Source organism: Fistularia commersonii, chromosome 14, assembly GCF_037954325.1.
Source record: "Fistularia commersonii isolate RoL2024-O1a breed Wild chromosome 14, RoL_Fcom_v1.0, whole genome shotgun sequence".
NCBI lineage: Eukaryota > Metazoa > Chordata > Actinopteri > Syngnathiformes > Fistulariidae > Fistularia > Fistularia commersonii.
The window spans coordinates 15,213,567-15,234,020 of record NC_141297.1 but is presented as its reverse complement, the minus strand read 5'-3'; the positions used below and the strand labels follow the sequence as shown (position 1 = coordinate 15,234,020).

General features: G+C 40.9%; 2 protein-coding genes across 5 annotated transcripts in view; both read left to right on the top strand.

Moving 5' to 3' along the window:
* lamb2 (laminin, beta 2 (laminin S)) overlaps positions 1 to 9,316 on the top strand; it is a 49,060-nt gene extending 39,744 nt beyond the window's left edge. Inside the window, exons 22-35 of the mRNA XM_086159384.1 lie at positions 1,199 to 1,423; positions 1,513 to 1,730; positions 1,807 to 1,903; positions 2,157 to 2,338; positions 2,413 to 2,603; positions 3,712 to 3,896; positions 4,030 to 4,271; positions 4,576 to 4,779; positions 5,064 to 5,208; positions 5,297 to 5,504; positions 5,589 to 5,730; positions 6,122 to 6,298; positions 6,377 to 6,536; positions 7,052 to 9,316. Coding sequence (XP_086015510.1) covers positions 1,199 to 1,423; positions 1,513 to 1,730; positions 1,807 to 1,903; positions 2,157 to 2,338; positions 2,413 to 2,603; positions 3,712 to 3,896; positions 4,030 to 4,271; positions 4,576 to 4,779; positions 5,064 to 5,208; positions 5,297 to 5,504; positions 5,589 to 5,730; positions 6,122 to 6,298; positions 6,377 to 6,536; positions 7,052 to 7,188 — 2,513 coding nt within the window. The 3' untranslated portion in view covers positions 7,189 to 9,316. The remainder of the gene's footprint in view (positions 1 to 1,198; positions 1,424 to 1,512; positions 1,731 to 1,806; positions 1,904 to 2,156; positions 2,339 to 2,412; positions 2,604 to 3,711; positions 3,897 to 4,029; positions 4,272 to 4,575; positions 4,780 to 5,063; positions 5,209 to 5,296; positions 5,505 to 5,588; positions 5,731 to 6,121; positions 6,299 to 6,376; positions 6,537 to 7,051) is intronic.
* A 2,769-nt stretch (positions 9,317 to 12,085) lies between these two features.
* The window catches only part of usp19 (ubiquitin specific peptidase 19), a 28,767-nt gene continuing 20,398 nt past the window's right edge, over positions 12,086 to 20,454 (top strand). For 2 of the 4 annotated variants that reach the window (XM_086159431.1, XM_086159430.1), the window contains exons 1-2: positions 12,086 to 12,588; positions 13,512 to 13,886. In XM_086159431.1, the coding sequence (XP_086015557.1) occupies positions 13,679 to 13,886 (208 nt within the window). In that variant the 5' untranslated portion in view covers positions 12,086 to 12,588; positions 13,512 to 13,678. The remainder of the gene's footprint in view (positions 12,589 to 13,511; positions 13,887 to 20,454) is intronic. The other 2 variants (XM_086159433.1, XM_086159432.1) reach the window with 1 other exon arrangement.

Below are 20,454 nucleotides of genomic sequence, written 5' to 3'. Positions count from 1 at the left end.
TGCTTGTCTCAAATATGCCGAGTATGTCTTCATTCCAGGCCATCAGAGATGCCTAATGTTTCGGTCTTTGCTGCGTTATGTGCCTCACACGGGAGATAAAACACTCGAGCTATAAGCATGTATTACTTTCACTTCAGCAAAACTCCAGTGTCTCCATAGAAACAACACAATTCAAGCATGCTAACATTGGCCACTTCTCCAAAGTGGGGGGTTTCATATAGGCAATGTTTTTCACATCCCACTGCTTGCAGCTCAAAAACAACTTGCTGAAGATGTCAGCTTGCCCCCCCCAAAACTTTGCATCAACAAATTTTATTCATTTCAGACTAAAAAACATACATTTTTGTAACATACATATATGCTGGATGTATACAGTATATTATATACGAAAAAAAACTGAAGATTCACCCACCTTTATTGCTTTTACAGTCACATTTTGAGCAGAAGTGAAGTTGCAAGTGGTGGTGACCGACGTACCTAAGTAGTAGTGGTAGTAATAGCAGCAGTAGTAGGGTTGGTTTAGTGGTAGTAATTGTAGTAGTAGAATTCTGCAGGAAAAGCATACCACTTTTTATGATTTTAGGCCTAATCTAGATCTGGATATATCCAATCTCATAGTATGACATAAACTTTTCAGTATTGAATCTTAGGGAGCCAAAGTAGCACGGGAACAGTCATCATCACAAACTGGTTTTCTGATCTCATAAAAGTTTAACTCATACATCATCCTCCTAGCATGGAGGTGTTACATTTAGGTTATGATGATCTGTAATTACCCAGAATCATCTTCAGTCATTTATTTGACCTGTAGCTTTTACATCTGCAACAGCAAAAAAATTTTGAATTATAATGTTCAGAGTGACGACTTGACTTCACCATGAATACTTTGGACATGTAGAGAAGATGTTACAAGTAAAACATTTATTGCGTGACTTTTGCAAAATTTTAAATTCTAACCTTTTACTTGATAAGCAGACATTTCACCATTGTTGTTGCTTTCTTTCACACACCAGATGTGAATACTTTGTCCAATCTTTTGTGGTGCTTTTTGTTAGCACTTCCATCAAGATGAACCAGTTAAAATAAAACTGTCTGCATTAGGACATTGTGTAAATCAGATTTTATATTACCATGACAGAAATATATTGCTAAACATTTGTGATTCTTCTCTCTTGTTTGGTGTTTACTCTTTATCCAGGTGCCCGCTGTAACGAATGTGGCCCAGGTTACTACGGCAACCCATCCCAGACTGGAGGGAGTTGCCAGATGTGCCAGTGCAACAACAATATAGACATGTCAGATGTGAACGCATGTGATCAAATGACGGGAGACTGTAAGAAATGCCTTTACAACACAGAAGGTCCCAATTGTGGCATCTGTAAGAGCGGCTATTTTGGAGACGCTTCTCGGCGCAACTGCAGAAGTGGGTTTGAGTTTGAAAAAAACCAATATAATAGTAAAATAGACAAACACAATGCCCCCAGGATGTTGACGTTTGCCTCTCCCTTTCAGAATGTATATGTAACTTCCTGGGCACTGAGCGCAGCCAGTGTATGGAGCGTGAGGATTGTGTTTGTCAGCGAGCCACAGGCCAATGCCAGTGCCTTCCCAACGTCATCGGCCTGACATGTGACCACTGTACCCCCAATCACTGGAATCTGGCTAGTGGAAATGGGTGTGAACCCTGTGGCTGTGACCCCAACAACTCCGTCACCTCCTCCTGTAACGAGGTAAAGGACACTTTGGCCAGACAAAGTTTTCACACTTATTCAAATAATAAACCCACATACTTTTATTGCGGTGCAGTTTACAGGTCAGTGTCAATGCCGTGAAGGATTTGGAGGGAAGACCTGCACGGACTGCCAAGAGAACTACTGGGGAGACCCCAGGACACAATGTCGAGGTTTGAAATATTCAAATGAAATATTCAGATGTTATTTGAGCTTCAGTGACCACGCAAAGAGACAAAAGGACTTCAGTGAAGATGCTGAATGTTTGAGCTGCCCAATGAGAATGGGTTTATCCCTCGGCTGCAAATACCAACTTGGCTGTTGCCTTTACAACCTTTGCTTTAAGTCTAATTTAAGTCATTTATGTAACTGTGGATTTAACTTGAACAAAATCATCAATTTCCTCTCTCCTTCAACTCCTTCCAGCCTGTGACTGTGACTGGCGCGGCATTGAGACATCTCAGTGTAACCGGATGACAGGCCACTGTGTGTGCCAGCAGGGGGTGTCAGGCGTTCGCTGCGACCAGTGTGCAAGGGGCTTTTCGGGCCAGTTCCCCAATTGCCAACCTTGTCACCAGTGCTTCGGAGACTGGGACCGCATAGTGCAAGTGGGTCAGATTGTCAGTCAGCGGTGAATGTGTCTAATAAAGTAAATATTTTAACCCTTTCATGTCATTACCAGGACCTGGCTGTACGCACCAAGACTCTGGCGGAGCGAGCCCATGAGATCCAGACGACAGGGCTCATTGGGCCCTATGAGAAGACCTTCAAAGATCTAGAAGAGAAACTGGCTCAAGCCCAGGGAATTGTCAATGAACGCAATGCCACCGCCGCAGCCGTGGCTACTTTGATGGAGCTTATTGAAGACCTTAGGTACTTACAGTTGTAAAAAAAAAAAAACATTTTTAATTTTATATAAAGCTACAAAAAGATGATGTGATGTGAATCCATCATATCTTGATATCGGTAATTTCACTCTTGCTATAAGCAACCTTTAGTGAAAAGTCGCTGTAATTCATTGGTATTGTATTTACTGATAAATCATATCACGACAAATGGCCTTTAAGCCCGAATCAAAGGGGAATCTTCACTTCAGATTAACTTTGAGGAATTTCTGGTATGTAAACCCATGATTTGTGTTGAGATGATGGGGGTGGGGTCGACCCATTTAGTCAAGGTGATGTCAACACTGTGAGGGGCAGGTTGAGTCACTTGATGTAAATCCCTATGGTTACATGAATTCAAGGGTCACTAGGTGTTAATACGCCTTTGGGCTGATCAAAGGGCTGGACTGTACGTTATTGAAAAGTCGTTTCGAAAGCCGCCTTCTCTGGTGAGCAATTTATCAACTCGCTTTGACCAAGGTGACCCCTTTTAACCCTGTGTCCTCTGTAGCCGAAATCCAGACATTTCGGTCTACAAAGTCCAGGCCCTTGTCCTAAAGATGTATATAGACTGCTGAGTCCTGACCTGTACACCTGGTTCTCCTGTGTTAGGCCAGCTGTTTTCTGAAGTAACTGGTTTCCTCCAGCTCTGTCAGAAACACAGGTGTGCATTTTTGTGTCCTTATGGTGGACAAACATCTGCTTCAGGGTGTTACTGTTTAGTGTATAGCGATGTTTTGTTTTGAAGATCATCCTTCTTCTTGGGTCGGGTTTTTTTCTGCAAAATATGTTTAGAAAAAAACAACTTCAGTGTCATGATGTCACCCTCCATACCTTTGCTGTTTCCTTTTGTTTTCACAATTTTGATAAATGCCCAGCTCAGATTTTCAGAAGGGTGTTGGTAAAAAAGAGAGTGGCGGTCAAAAGAGAGTGGAAGCCAATGCAATGTAAGAGGATCACTCTGCAGACTTGTGTGTCTGTCTGATTTCATTAAGAATGCAAAGTTTGCTAATTAAGAAAAGGGACAAGAAGGTTTGCTAGTACAATCCCAAATCACAGTAGAATTTTGTCTAAGTATTGTTTGTTTTTGTTCAAAGAGCTCAAATTGGCGAGACCACCGACACCCTGAATCGACTTGAAGGAGACCTCACTATCGTCCAGGATAGCAACTCTGAGGCAAGCAAGGAGCTCAGCGCTCTGGAGAGAGAGGCTAAAGAACTGAACGTCACTTCAGAGCAGCTACATCAGCAACTGGACATCTTAAAAAACTCCAACTTTCTCGGTGAGTGAAGAAAACATTAGGGACAGTTGTCTGAATCCATCTAGATTTTTGGATTTATGCCCATATATAATCTAGTATCATTTCAACTCATACAAAATGTACTTGCTCTGCCCCCCCCCCACGCCGCCCCCAGGCGCTTATGACAGCATTCGCAGCTCCTACAACAAGTCCTATGATTCAGAGCGACGTGCCAATCGATCCACAATCACCAAACCCAGCACAGTCAGCCAGTCTGCAGACACCCGCCGTCGCACGGAACGCCTCATTGCAGCCAAAAAGGATGACTTCAATCGAAAGAACGCGGCTAACAAGCGTGCACTAGGAGAACTGAACACCAGAGCACAGGGCCTGGATATAAAGAAGATCAATGAGAAGGTTTAAACTCGTCTTCGTGATATCTAGCTGGTATATTGAAATGAATGGAATGACTGCCATTTTGAGTAAATGCATTAATGTGTGTTAACTCTTGTCAGAATGTATATATACCTTTCCAGCATTTGTCAAATCAATTATGAAAACTCTCTTCTATGGTATATGTAACTATTTTCTTTCTGTTATAATACTTAATACTCTTTCAACATTGTACATTTTCGTAATGTTTTTGCTCCAGTGTGACACACTGTGCTGAAAAGGCCAACTAGGAGCGTCCCAAGAAGACTATGTGCATCTTTTCCAATAGGTTTGTGGTGCCCCAGGTGATGCGTCTTGTGGGGAAAGTCCTTGTGGGGGTGCAGGTTGCCGTGACGACGAGGGGACTCGACACTGTGGAGGCCTGAACTGTAACGGCGCTGTAGCAGTGGCTAATAATGCCCTGGAGAGGGCCAAGCATGCAGACAAACAGCTTAACAACGCGATGGGAGAGGTGGCGGGACTCCTCACCAAGGTATGGCAACTCAATAAATTATATTTTCTTTTCCTTTTTTTGGCATGTGTTTTGGTTTGTATCATTTTAATGTTCAATGTGTCTGTCTGTCCCTCTTCATGAAAGTAAAAGTTGAAAGTTTTTCAAATTGAGCATTCTTTGGCATGAAAATTAGGCTTTCACAAGTTTTGTAATATACAAAGTATAATTCCCATTACCCTCATAAGGAAGCACTTTGGAGGCATATTGCCATTTATGAGTTCTATATGTCCTTTACTGTAATTGTTTCTATCTATTTGGCTTAGGTGGCAGAGGCAAAGACGAAGGCAGAAGAGGCTAAGGGGAGAGCACAGGCTGCTCTGGATAAAGCTACAGCAACTAGAAACAAAGTGGAACGCTCCAACAATGACCTCAGAGACCTCATCAAACAGATCAGACATTTCCTCACTCGTGAGTCAAACCGATATCATGTTTAATGCTTTGAAGTAAGCAGCTGTTCTCAGGTTTTCTTACCTCAATGCGTGTCACTTTCTTTTAGAGGAGGGCGCGGACCCAAACAGTATCGAAGCAGTGGCCAACCATGTGTTGGAACTGTCGATCCCTGCTTCGCCCCTTCAGATCAGACATCTAGCGGATGAAATTAAAGAACGGGTTCGCAGCCTTTCAAGTGTTGACGCTATCCTGTCAAAGACGCAGGATGATGTACGCAGGGCTGAGCGACTACTGCTGGATGCCAAGAGGGCCAGGTATTCAGAACAGAGTCCGACAGAGTACGGTTTCAGAAATGACCAGTACATAGACATTAAACCTTTTGCTGTCTCCCACACAAGGCATAACGCTGAGGGGGTGAAGACCACAGCAGAGACAGTGAAACAGGCCTTGGAAGATGCTCAGACTGCCCAGACATCTGCAGTGAAGGCCATAGCCAGAGCCAGAGCTGACATCGGGGAGACCGAGGCCCGACTGGCACAGGTAGGCAACATTTAGCTGCTACGTAGGTTGAAGACGTAAACATTATCCCGCCCCACCGTCTCCTTGAACCACATGCTAGCAGGAGCACACTTAACAGAGCTATATTTCATTTTTAAAAAAAATCAGGCACAATCAGATTTGTATTTCAATTTTATAAATTTGACTGTTTCCATGTCACTGATACTTACTTTGAGGAGATCTAATGGGAGGAGTAACTGAATGACATAACACTTACAAATATGTATGTAGTTAAACATAATGCAAATATTTCTGGCTTATGAAAACAGTCACATAATCTTGTCATAACAACATACTGTAATATAAATAATTATATGGGGATACGCATAGATTACTGTATAATGATCAATATGCATTTGCTCACTCCCTGAAGATTGAGTCTGAGACATCTAACAGTGAGAGGAACCTGAACGAGGCCATGGACCGTCTGGGCACGTTGGGGCTGGAGATCCATGCTCTGAAGACCAAACGTGCCAACAACAGCATGGCAGCAGCAAGAGCCGAGGAAACTGCCACCATGGCACGAGACAAGGCGAACGAAGCCAAGCAGGTGCGTGTGTTTGTGTGTCTGCATGAGTATGCGCATTGGTCTTAAGGAACAAATACTCACAACAATTTTTTTTTCCAGATTCTAGATGGCCAGCTGACAGATAAATACTATGAGGTCCAGCAGCGGGTCGGTACCAAAGCCAAGGCTGTACAGGATGCGAAGAAGAAGGCAGAGAGCCTCCGTGATGAAGCAAAGGATCTCCTGAGAGACGCCCAGAAGAAGTTAAAGAGACTAGCAGGTGATTTATTGTCACTATTTTTGGGTGTTGAAACAGGTTGAATGAAGACATCGCCTTCGTGTAAAACCATCAAGATTCTTGTGACACCGTTTCAATATTATTTCAAATGTTCTCAAAAAGTAGAATTTACAGAAAGCATCGGAAATAGAACAGCTACTTGTGAAAATTAGAGTGCACAGTGAATAATCAGTAAATATACTGATTATTCAGTATGTGCAATGGTGGAAAAGGACATTAAAATCAATCATCTTTGAGGAACAGCCTTTTATACTCAAGGTGTGGGTTGTGAGCATCATTATTGAGGGAGACACTATTCTGTCTCTAAATCTAAAAAGCAATAAGAAGTGAGCTCAATAGGAATCCTTAAGGAGCCCTACAAATCATTCATTTTTGGTAGCTTTCACATATACCCAGGAAGTTTTAGCAAGAGAATCAATGAGATCAACTGAAAAAGAAAGCAGCGTCAAAATCAGCAGGAGTAGCTCCAGTGTAACTGGAATTCCTACTTCCCACAGAGCTGGAGAAAAACTATGAAGATAACCAGAAGAAACTTGAGGGAAAAGCTCGACTGTTGGATGGCCTGGAGGAACAGATGAAAGCAATCCTCAACGACATCAACAAGCAGATCCAGATCTACAACACATGCCAGTAACTCACTATTCTAATCCAAAGGAACCATTAGCTTCTGTATGTTAGTTGGCCACTTTCTCCACCAATGACACTAAAATGAGATTGGGCCGTTTACATCTTTGTGCAGCAAACAATTTTTTATATGTTGAATGATGCTCAAACCAAACATGCAAAAGTTGTCCATGTTATATTTTATTTTCATTCATGTACATTGTATTGTATTGTTTTGCTTTTTTTTATTATCTGAAAATGTACCTGATTTTGAACTCAACAAAAAAAGGAAATAGTCATGTCAATTCAATAGTACTCGGATAGAACAGCAAAAATACTGCTGTGCACCTCTTCAGCCTCACTGGTTGTGGTTGTTATTTACAGACCCCAGTGGGAACAGCATGTTGGTATATTTTGCGCCTTGTTTTTGTCTCAGGTAGTTTCACAATAGGAAACTTACCGTGAGCTGTGCTCAATGGAAGAGTGGCTGATTGAAACTGCATTCGACTGTGTCTTGTTGCAGTAGATAAACCAATATCCTGTCACAAAAGCGCATATAATCTCGATAGAAAAGGTTTCCTATCAAGTGCCATATTCAGAATTAAATTTTAGTTGTGGTGGCACCGGTCATCGTTTTTTTCATAAATAAGCTGAAAATATAGTGATAGTGTTTGGGCAATACCAGGTCTTTTCAGTAAGGATGGATAGACGACCGTCACGTTTGTATTTGGTAAGTGGTTCTACAATCACAGGGGTTTTTCGATGAGTCTCTGCGTTAACACCAAAGAAACATTTAAGATGATAAATATTCTGCAAGCCAGTAAATGTAAACCCTCCCTAAAAAAATCTCTGCCTAGATTATGAAGATGTTCTAAATGCAGAATGTGGTATGTGCGTGTGCCCTTGTGTGTGCTCCAAGACTATATTATAGCCCAGCTTTAACATGTTCTCTCAGGTGGATTGGCCTTAAAGATATATAACAAAAACATTTAGTCTAGCTTAATCTAACTGAATATGGCCTGTTCTAAAGGGCCTTGATAGAATATTCACCTCTGACCTCTGTAACAGAATGTCTTTCCCAAAGCAATCGGGACAAAGTTAAAGATTTTCAGAGAACAAGTAATGAGTAGCTTTATGTTTTGCTGAGATTCACTCTCAAAACTGTCTGATACAAATTCCTGCACAAAAGAAGTGGACATAGCATTCAAATGTTGACTTTTTGCCAATGTGGTGCCTTAAAACATGCAGTTTTTTTAACAGACAATAGGGGGTAATTCGTTCGTTTGAACCAGGTTCTTAAAAACTCAAAAAAAGTTAAAATTACGTAATCAGCTGAAGGTTTAAATCACTTTTAAACTTATTTAATACAACATGACTTTTAGAATTATAAAATTATCTTCTTAAGTAAAATGGGCGATGTTGTTTACCCTAAAGTCTTTCCTTATGATACCTATTAAGGATTTACCAACTGGATGTTTGTAATTGGGGCACCTTTCTTTCCAGCTTCATCTTTTAATCCACATAGGGTTACACCCTTATTATAAAACAACAAAATAGACTTGGGTCTGTGCCAAGTCAGTCAAAAAATCATTGAGACAAGCAGTAACAATGGCAATGCCTTCCTCTTTTGTTTAGACTATGGTTAAAACTTATTCTTGCTGCTCATTACCAGTCAATGTTTTATTTCTCATTTTGTACAGTTATGATGTCCAGGTTGCAGGGCAACCAGCAACAGAGACCCTAATGCCAGTCAAGAAACAATCCACATCATAAAATCTGTGTTGACAGATATTTTATACCATTTTTTGTGTGAATTGTTTCTTTGTTGGTTTCTTCAAATAAATAGGGTATGGTAAGGGTTGAGCTTTTAAACCACAGATTGTCATTTTTGTTTTTCAAATGTACTGTAATATTTAAGATCTACAATAACTGCTGCAGCACTTAAGGAGCAGCAACGTCACTCTACATCATGTAAAATAGTGCATATGTGTGCCTTATGTGATGCAAGTTTTCTCATTGTTTGCACGACAAATCTGTATCAGGAGAGGTGAATTTTGGACCTCTCGATCAGACTGTCAAAGTAAAACGACGGAGAGAACCTTGCGTAAAGTTTTACAGTGTACAGGTTTGTGAATAAAGTTTACATAAAATTTCCTTTGTCAAAGATGATTATGTTATTCTGAAGATGATTGTATATGAATAAGCATACTTGTATCCCACCTATCCTCCGTCTGCCAGCCATCTGACACTCAGGGTCGCAGGGGATGCTGATCACCAGTCAATCGCAGGGACACATATACAAAAAGACAACCATTTACTCGTTCGGGGCATCCATCCATCCATCCATCCATCCATCCATCCATCCATCCATCCATCCATCCATCCATCCATCCATCTTTTTCTGCTTATCCTGCACACAGGGTTGCGGGGGACGCTGAAACGCTAACCACCGCGCCACTGTGCCGCCTATCATTCAGGGCAATTCTCTCAATCTTTTCCAGTTAACCTGTGGCATGTTTTTGGACTGTGGGACAAACCCACACAGAAAATGGGGAGAATATGAAAACTTCAGACAGAAAGGTCCCCTTGTCCTTCGGCCATGAGGCTGGAGCACTAACCACTGCGCCACTGTGCCACCCTATCCAATTTTTTAAGCGTTGCAGTAATATGACCTTTATATGACTGTGCTTATGCTGGGGTTTTAGTTGGTGTAAGATGTCCCTCTTTTATTTTTTTCTCTCTGCAAGAATGTGGCTGACTGTTCCTTGAATAGATCATGTGGCCATGGGTTCTCAAATGGTTTCAAAAGATTTAAGGGCTACTTATTCTTTTCCACTCCTAACAATCCATTTTTGCACATTTAAAGGCGAGAGGGGGGCCTTTAAATGTGCAAAAATCTCTTCTTCTTTTCCTTTCTGCTTTGCTCTTCAGGGGTCTCCACCGTGAATAAACCATTTCCATCTAACCCCATTCTCAGTATCCTCCTTACACCAAACAACTTCATATCCTCTCTCACTACATCCATAAATCTTCTCTTTGGTCTTCTTCTAGACTACCTGCCTGGCAGCTCCAATTCCAGCATCCATCTACCTATAGATTCATTAGTTATAGTTACATATTCTCATTCCTGTAACTATCCCTCTATAGTTACAGGAATTTGCACATCCCCATTATTCTTTAAATTGGGCACCATCACATTTCCTCTCCATTACTCAGGCATCTTCTCACTCTTTAAGATCCTGTTGAATAATCTAGCCAGAAACCTGACTGCTGCCTCTCCTAGACACTTCCATACCTCCATGGATATATCAGGACCAACTGTATTTCCACTCTTCATCCTCTTCACTGCCTTCCTCACTTCATTCCTACTAATCTCTGCTACTTTGCGGCCTACAATAGTCACCTCTTCTACCCTTGCCTCTTTTTCATTTTCCTCATTCATCAGCTCTTCAAAGTACACTTTCCATCTTCCCATCACCTTTCTGGCATCTGTCAAAACATTTCCCTCTCTATCCTTAATCATCTTTGTTTGCCAACCTGTATAAATCATTCTCTCCCTCCTTATTGTCAAACTGAGCATACAAGTCATTGTACGCCCTTTGTTTTGCCTTTGCTACCTTTAGCTTTACCTTACGCTGTATCTCCCTGTACTCCTGTTCTCTTCAGTCCCCTCAGTATCCCACTTCTTTTTTGCTAATCGCTTTCTTCATATATACTCCTTCACTTCCTGGTTCCACCACCAAGTCTCTTTATCTACTTTCCTTCCAGACAATATACCAAGTACTCTCCTACCTGTCTCCCTGATAGCACTAGCTGTAGTTGTCCAATTATCTGGAAGCTCTCCCTGACAACCCTGAGCCTTTCTCTACTCCTCCCTGAAAACCATACAACACTCCTCCCTTTTCATCTTCCACCACTTTGTCCCCTGCTCTGCCTTTGTCCTCTTGATCTTCCTTGTCACCAGAGTCATCCTCCAAACCACCATCCTATCCTGCTAAACTCGCACCTACCACTACTTTGCAGTCACTGATCTCTTTCAGTTTACCTCATCTATACACGATTTGGAAATTTACAACACTGTCAGGCACAAATCTAGTTTATGTGCTGTATACTAGTATTAAAAACATTTTAATCAACATTCACTTTTTACTTTAATCAGTGCTAACAAGTAACCTCTTCAATTTGGAAAAGTTGAAATCAATAATTTTCAAAATAACTATCCTGAACCACCAAGGGCAACAGTTGCATATTATAGTCTTGGGTGCCCCCTGGAGGCGGTTCACACAGCCCAGCGTTCATCCGTATGCTCTCGATTTACCCCAATATGGAAAATGAAACGGTGCTTGACCTGGCGTTTACTTAAACACTTTACTAGTAGATAAAACGCATCCAATATAAACATATGTTTATTATCCAGAACCTCCGAAATATACAGTTGAGACATACAAGATGAGTAATGGGTGAGTAATTTAATTTTGATTTATAACGTTCTGGGGTCGGTAGAGGTGCCATTTAGGACAAATATCACTTTCTGAAAATGGGGTCGAGGTATTAATGATGAATTTATCCTATGAGAAGCACATCAGGTTGATAGAAAGGCAGTGAGAGAGAAGAGAAAGAGAAAGGGTTCGATTAGCTACATATCATGTGAAAGTGCCAGCCAGGAAGTAACTCGTGACGGAACCGTCGTTCAGTTGGATGTAATAGTCGAGAGCAAGCAGTACACCAAGAGATTCGTTCAAAAGGTTCATTCAACGACTGTCAGCTTTGTACCTTAACGCGATCAGAGGGAAGCCGTGAGGCTGCTGGGCTTCCCCGGCTCACCTGTGGCATCATATTGATAAATTGCGACGCCCTGTAGGTTGACTGTGATGTCACAAAGGGGGTGGGTACCATGATGTCATACAGGAAACTGGACACAAAATTGAATAGTATGTGCAACTGGTTCGGTTAAAAGAAACTCATCGGAAGGGAGGTCGGACATTATTTTAATGCTATTTTGGAAACGACTTCTTCGCGTTGTCTTTATCGCTGGCATTTTTATTGGGCGCTGTAGTGAAGTGATTCGGTTCAGTCGGAACAGGTTAGCTGCAGTTCGAGTGACCGTGTCGTTTACAAACGACGCAGCGCTACTCCGGGCAGCAGTGTATGTTGTTGCAAACAAAGTAGGACTCGTCCCGCAGAGACCTAATGGAACAAACAGGCTAAATAGGCGTACGTTTTTCAATTTTTTTTCTTTAAGCGTTGAAATATTTTAGTCCAAACTTTACGAAATGGGTCCCGGATAAATGAAAGAAAATTCTAGAAACACCTTGGAGTCCGGGGCGGCCTGCTGTCGTGAAGCAGTTTAGCTACCGGCGGGGGAAGCAAAGGAAATCGTTGGCCATTGTGTGCCGGGAACAAGATCGTTTTCTGACATCACTGAAGCCCAGTAAGTACTCAATTTTTACTGTTATGTGTTGCGTCCTCAGATGGTCGTTAACCATCACGCGATGTCATGTTGTGTTATTTTCGTTAAGGGGGTGACCGTGTCAACCCGTTTTGTGCCTGCTAGCATTAGCATGTGTGAGGCTAATGACATTAGGGTTAGCTCCGGGCGACCTGAAGCACAGGGCAGCTTGATTGTTAAACTTGTCAGGCGCTTCCTTCATCTTAATATATGCCGCCTTGCTTCCATGAAATGCAAGAGATTTGCCAGTCGCACAAGTAGTTACAAGACCTCTTTAATTGCATTTTTAACATTTTGCAACATCCCGGCTCTAAAGTAATGTCCGCGTTTTAAACCATCGTACATTTACTTGCCTATTAAGTGCGATGGTAATGACTTGACATAAGTTGATTCAGGCAAGCTTTCCGCCGTAAGCTAAGCCTGGCTGCATCCTAGGCTAAAGGGGCATGACAGCTCTTAACACATGTTCCTTTCTATAACCGAACCTCTGCAGTCAGTCTGGCTAACTTAACTGGCTCAAGCTAACCGCAAGGGTGCTAGGCAGTGGCATTGTTTAAGCAGTCGCCCGGTTTAACCAGCACTGGTTTGAATTATATTCATGTACTGATCGCTAAATAAAATGGCTGATTAGCGTTTGTCCTTTGTTTAACATTTGAGTGCCCCAGCTAGCTAAAGTAGCATTACTGGCAGTTCATCTGTTGGGCTCGGCGTTGTCCAGCAGAGCTGGCGGCTCCAGATTGATGGTCAGTCTCATTCAGCTGTGCCGACCAAATGACCCCGTTGCTTGATTGATCTTGTCTCTTTGTTAATTAAAAATGAGGTACAAGTTAGACTAATATTTATGATCAAGTTCTGTAAACCTTTGAGGTTCTCAATTTCTGAACATCTCCTGTCGTCTTTCACAGATCCCCCCCATCCCTACCACCTTTCCTGATTCTGTTCTGGGAGAGTTCAGGCCAGCATCATCGCCAAGATAGCCGGGCCAGGCAGAAAGAGGCACACCTCAGATCCAGACCCCAGCAGTGGTAGTGATTCCAGCGACGGGCGGCCTGTTAGTGCCAAGTGTCTGAAGATGGCCAGCAGTGGTGGTAGTGGGACAGTGGGCCGTCGTGGAGGGGCTCAGCATCCACAGAAGGGAGGTTGCGGAAGAGACAACAGCTCAGAGCTGTCCTCCAGTACCAGTAAGAAGAAACAGAAGGATAGGGCCAATCAGGAGAGCAGAGAGGCCAAAAGGACAGTAACTGTAGCAGTGGATGGAGTCATTGCTGATGTGAAGAAAGGTATGTTGGAGTTATCAACATATGTATTAACGAATAAGCAGGTTAGATTTAAGTTACATCTTTCAAGATATCAAATAAGCACAAAACATAAAGTGTAAATGTACTATAAAACTTCGGTTATCACTAGGTATCAGTGGGTTTGCAGTGTTTGGATGTCTTTGTTCTATTACTTTTAAGATCTGTTGACTTTTCTGTTTTGAAAAACAGCCTTTATATTCTATGGAAGCAAATAATGATAATTCAAATTAAAATGCAATAGTAAAATGCCTTTTCAGAAAGTGGCAGCATATTTGGATTGATAAAATGTAGTTTGTATTACTTATTACTTATTTAATCTATGAGTCAAAATATGCAGCCTCATTCTTAAAATGAAAGAGAATTTCTACCAATTTATTTTAATATTCAGCTTTGGCATTTCTAATTGAAATTTGATAACAATGTGCTGTGGTTTTTTTGGAAAAAAAAAAAAAAAAAAATTAAATGTCCTTTGCTTTTTAATTGAGTTTAAGTCCGCAGAATGAGCAGTCTGAAAGAAGAAAATAAGTTTGGATTACTTATTACTCATTTTAATTGTGAGTCAAAATATGCAGCCACCCTCTGAAAATTAAAATGCATTCTGGTTAATAGATTTAAATTTGAATAATGATCATTATTTGCTTCTGTAATGTTCACAGGCATTTTTTGGTTGAGATGATCAGCTGCAGCCTCAAACTCCTTTCATAAGGTGCATCATTCCACATATAGAAATATAACACATAATTTAAGCAGTAAACGTGTACTGTATTGCTTTAAAAGCTTTGCTAATAGAGTCAATGGAACCAAACAAATATACAAGTTGGGTTACAGCTGTCTGTTGTCCATGTCAGTGCTCTCTTTTGCCTTTGAATTCCATTGAATTTAGTAAAGGAACTTCTCGTGTAGATGTTGGTATAGGATCTGAAACTGTGCATCAAGTAGCACTATCAGCATTAGCCACAAAGAGAAGGTGTAGACTTGACATAACATCACGTTTTACCATGCTTCACCAGAGTATGTTTGTCAGAACTGTGGTGCTCGTCATCAAAGTTGTACCATTTCTAGTATTTGTGTCGCTTTCACCTGTGGTGTCAGCTATTTTCCTACTCGGATAAGTCTTGTTTGTTCTAGATACTTATAGCCCAGACAAGCATCTGTCTTTGGTCTGTTGCTGGAGCACCTGTAGACACATCTTTCATTGATATGTTTCAGCAGTTGATACTGTGATATTTAGCAACCATTCCATTTAATATTGATGTACGTATGTGAAGTATGTGAATATAGCAAAACACATCTTATATAGCAGTAACAGTTATTGTGGCTCTGGCATAATTAAGAGAGACAACTGAATTTCTATCACAAGCCTTTGAATAGAAATATTGTAACTTGCATTTGTATCCTGTTTCTGGTTTTAAATGCATAATTTACATTATGAAATAATTCTGATCTTACACATTCCAGTTTATTTTATGTATATTTTATGTAGTCATTTTTACTTTCATGCTGATTTTAGCCCCTGATGCAAAAATATAAAATCTTTCATGAGGACTTTAATGCTTCCTTCGAAAGTATATGTATCTTCTGTAGTCTCAGAGGGGTGGTACAAGGTTGCTGCTGGCCATAAATTAAAACCTTTCATGTGAGTTAGTTTTTTCATGATTTTAATCATGTTATGGATAGGGACACTCTGGTCTCTATTTACAGCAGTGTTTCCCAACCTTTTTTGAGCCACAGCCCATATTGTACATTAGATAAATCATTACTGCACACCACGAAATAAATGTCAAAAACATTTTTAATGAAATGGAATGAAACCATAGTCTCAGTTTACTTATTCAGTGTGGAATCTGGCCCTGTTTTGTTGAACACAAAGCTGATATTCTCATAGGAATGGAGGAGAGACACACACGCAGATCTCCTTCCGGTGCTCTGAGTCTCTCTCTTTTTTAAGTCTTCATTACAGTTCTGCTTAAAAAGCCTAGTTCACATAGGTATGTTGTGGAGAAAGGGAGGGAAGCTGAAATAGCTCTATTTGCCAGAATGGGAAACTCCTCAGCAACAGTAAGCCTGGTGTATCTACAAGCAGCTGTAAGAGCAGCAGCAGGTAGATACACGGGCTGATTTAGTAACTATCGCCATCTAGTGGAAGTGCATTTTATTATGCTGCCTGTCATTGCATGTCGCCTACGTATATAGATGTACAAGACACATTATTTGCGTTGAATAATTTTTGGACCAATCAGGTGAAAGTGAGCATTTTCCCATGGCACAGCTGATTATCTCTCACGGCACGCTAATGTGGCGCACCGCAATGGTTAGGGAACACTGACTTACAATATCTACATGCATTAGTGTGTTCACCGTAATGTAACATGCAATGTTAAGCTGGATACCATTTCATATGGAATAACAACCTCTAGGTCAAACTGAGGGAGATGTGTTTTTCCAGTTCCAGAGGAAATTCTCTCAGAACCTGTGATTAATGCCCCTTAAATACTGACACATCAGTTAGCTAAGTGGATATGAGCAGGCGATAATGGCAGACTTTTTTTCATGTATAAGGCGCACTGTATTATAAGGCGCATAGAATAGAAGCTACAGTAGTGGCTGGGACTGTATTATGCATCGACCAGATGAAGCTGCGCCAAAGAGAATGTCAACAAAACAGGCAGATAAGTCAGTCAAACTTTATTAATAGAATACAAACCAATGTTCTGTCAACTCTGTTCACTCCAAAAACAAGTTAGTGCATTCACAATACGGTACTGTACGTACCGGTAGCTCTTACCGGTATTTGAGCTGCCTTCGTTAAAAGCAATGTATTTCCAACATCATTTGTTACAGTTCAAAGCATTTCATAAAACGAAAACACCAAGAAGGACCTCCTCTCAATTCATTGATGTTCATGTTGCTAGCTTTGGCTGTTGCCTTTGTTCGATTAGTGACTGTAGAGATGCTTCTACTTGCTGCTCTCTCTTCAACAACCCACTGTTCATGTTTGTCCTCTTACTGTAGCCATCTCCCTTTGTTCCCTCAGAAACTCTGTTTGGTCTTCTTTACTTGGCGCAGGTCATCTTGCAGCTTCCTCCACTTCCGCACCATTGATTTGTTTATGTTGAATTCTCTCGCTGCTGCTCTATTCCTATTTTCTACTGCATGACCGATAGCCTTAAGTTTAACACGTCGTAAGCGTGTCTCTTTGAAGGAGCCATTTTGGGGTCTTTATACACACACAAATGGAAATGAAAATGCATACTCCGCGCGGTCATATATCCCAGCATGCAGCGCGTGCTACTTCTTCTACGGGAGAAAATGGAGTCGGGGGCTGCTTCCAGTAGTTGCGAGACCTCTTGCGGCTCAATATTGATCCATATATAAGGCGCACCGGATTATAAGGCGAACTGTTGGTTTTTGAGAAGATTAAAGGCTTTTGGATGCGCCTTATAGTGCGGAAAATACAGTATATTTAAAAAAAAAACAAAAAAAAAAACGCATTTGTTAACAGTACATATCAGAGTTGTCTGACATTTGTCTGAACATTATCTGACATCTGCTTTGAGAGTAAAACCAGCTTGGTTTTGAAGGCTCTGACGGTTTGCTTGCATTTCATGCACAAACCGGTTTGTCCCTTGCAGCTTCACGCCCAGCTCATTTATGTGTGTCAGTATGTCAACAGTAAAGGCTAAATCACAAAGCCAATATGTATCACTCAGCTCAGGAAAACTCTCAAGTAGCCCCAAAAATGAAATAATCTCCTGTGTGAGCTCCCACATTAATTGATTCAATCATTCACATAAAGTATGAATTCTGTACCAATCTGTGGCGGTCCGGATTAAAAAGACCAACTGGCCGGATGTGGCCTGCGGGCCGTAGTTTGCCCACCCCTGACCTAAGTCTTGGATAGCTTGATCTATCTATCAACAAACCATACCTGTTGTGTGGTATGTTGGTATTTTCTACCTAAGATTTGACAAAGATGCACACTGAGTCAAAATGTGATGTCCTCAACATAGACAGTAAACTGGTAAAACATAAGACTCCTCTATATGAAGCATTGGAGTCCTGCTTTGGATAGCAGTTTAACAAGTGGACAATTTTATGGTGTGATTCATTAACTTATTGGAATAGCACTTATCGTCCACTGAATGTAAGTATTGAATCGCAAAATTGAGTGTATGTTTTACAGCCCCAACCACATCATAAATTAAATTCACATGTCTATTTTACCAAGCAGTTGAAGCAGCTGACATCAAAATAAAATACATAAATAAAAACTTCAAATTGTACCTTGTATCAAATCTGTCACAGCTAAGTTTTCTCAAGGGTAATTGTGTAAAATGCAATTCTAGCTGTAATCACGTTGCAGTTGTTGTTTTAGAACAGGGATGTCAAAGTCAAATACAAAAACAAACTTGTTACAAGCCGAGGGCCGGACTAATACAGTGTTTATTGAAACATATTGAACTGACTGAACATAGCCTATTGTACCAAGACATGAAAATATATGCATAAATGAAATTGCATGCATTATGAACTGAAAATGCAATATTGTGCTGATCTATGATCATATCAATTACTACTTTCAAAAAGTAAAATGAGAAAATAAAAATAAATAAATCAAATCAGTTGTATTTTGTCTGATGGCTCCTCACTGCAATTATTCCATTAACTGAAAAATAAATATAAATAAATAGAATTCAATAAATGAAAATACAAAAATCTATGGCACACAGACAACAATACTTTCTTCAAAGAAAAATCACATCTTGTAGAAACCAATATAAAAATTTAACTGAATTATAAACTGAAAATCCGTTGATGCTCTGTGATGCTCACTTGTCTGAGGCTGACCCTGATACTTAGTGGTGTCTCATCTTTTGTACAAGTTCATCAATGCTCGGGGTCAGGCTCTGAGATGAGGAAATTCTCAGGATTGAGTGAAGGTGCTTATCACGAAGACGGCTCCTGTGTGATGTTTTGTTTAGCTTCATCAAAGAGAACAGTTGTTCACACAGGTATGTGCTACCAAACATAGAGAGCGTCTGAGCAGCTTGAATGCGTAGCTGGGGCATTGTGTCGGGGATGAAACGTGCAAACTCAGTAGCACCCACTCTAATATTTTTCCTTCAGTGTGTCCATGCACTGGAGCTCAGTCAACTCCATTTGTAGGTTTGATGGTGCGCTTTCCACATCAACTGCAAAAGGATTGCCGAGCAGCGCAAACCTTCCTTCTTTTGGGCTTCAAAGTCATCAAATCGCTGTCTGAAGTCGGCAGCAAGTATGTTATCGGCAAACTGTACACTTGGGAACACAGCGGTAGAGATCCTCTCTTTCATGGTCTGGCAGCTGAGAAAGTGGCTCAAGTTTTCTATCCGCATCTACAGCCAAACTTTCTCAGCATAAAAGACATGCAAGTTTGCCTTTTACCTCTGTGAACATGTACTCTGCCTACCACCTGCCTTGAAATCCCCTGTCTCAGCGTCCACCTTTCGTTTAGCCATATTTTGGAGGAGGTAGCTGAAATTTGACATGTGCTCTGACTGCTGATGGAGAATGAAAACAAAGCCCGCTAGCTGCGCTGCAGTGAGATTGCAGGGCACCGTTGCATTGTGGGGATTGTAGTATGTGTGTGTTCAAAACACCAGCAGGCGGCTGTGGCCTGCGGGCTGGTTCTAATAATCAATTTCATCCCAGGGGCCAGAGATAATTTTTTCATGGGCCGGATCCGGCCCGCGGGGCTTCACTTTGACATAAGTGTTTTAGAAGTATGGTGATTTTATTATTGGACTGCAATTTAGGACTGCAGAGTGGCCACTGCTGGCCTTATTTTAGATTTTTTTCTGCTGTTTGTCAGAAGACAAAGAAAAAAACAACACCTCTGATTTGGGCATTCTTTGGTGGTTAAATACAAAGCCCTATGCAAAACATTTTTGTCAAATAAACTGATCGCAAGATGTTTTCCTGATAAATGATTTCCAGTATGTTACAAATATGTGTAAATGTAAACATAACTTTTTTTTGAAAAAGTCGTGCTCCTATAAGAAATAACTTAACAAAATTTTGTGTTTTGTTAAATTAATGGTCATTACTTAATAGTCAATTGAACATTATATTGTTTTGTATGAACTTGTGGCCCACCTGCAATTCTTTCTCAGCCCAGCAGTGGGCCAAATCCCCACACATCAGGAATTGTCAATCTCAAAGGGAACTTTATTGTCAATACTGCCATATATGGAAAATGGGGATGATTTAAATTGCATTGCTTTAAGACCCATGGTGCAGCACTAGAATTGTAATTGCAAAACCAAGGTAAAGAAAAAGACCAAAAAGTTAAGGTGCACAGTATTAAAAGTGACAGCAGTAAAAGGGCAGGTGCATGTGCCTTTGTGCATGCCATGTAACATTAGCTTGTAACTCTGCATGTGTATTACAGTGTCCATGTTGTTGGTTGTTTACATCTTGCTGAATTGCTGTAATACTAACTCTGCATTAGAGCTGATCTAGGGGTCCTTGCTTGTTCAAGGTCATCAAAACTCACACAGCCTGAGTCATC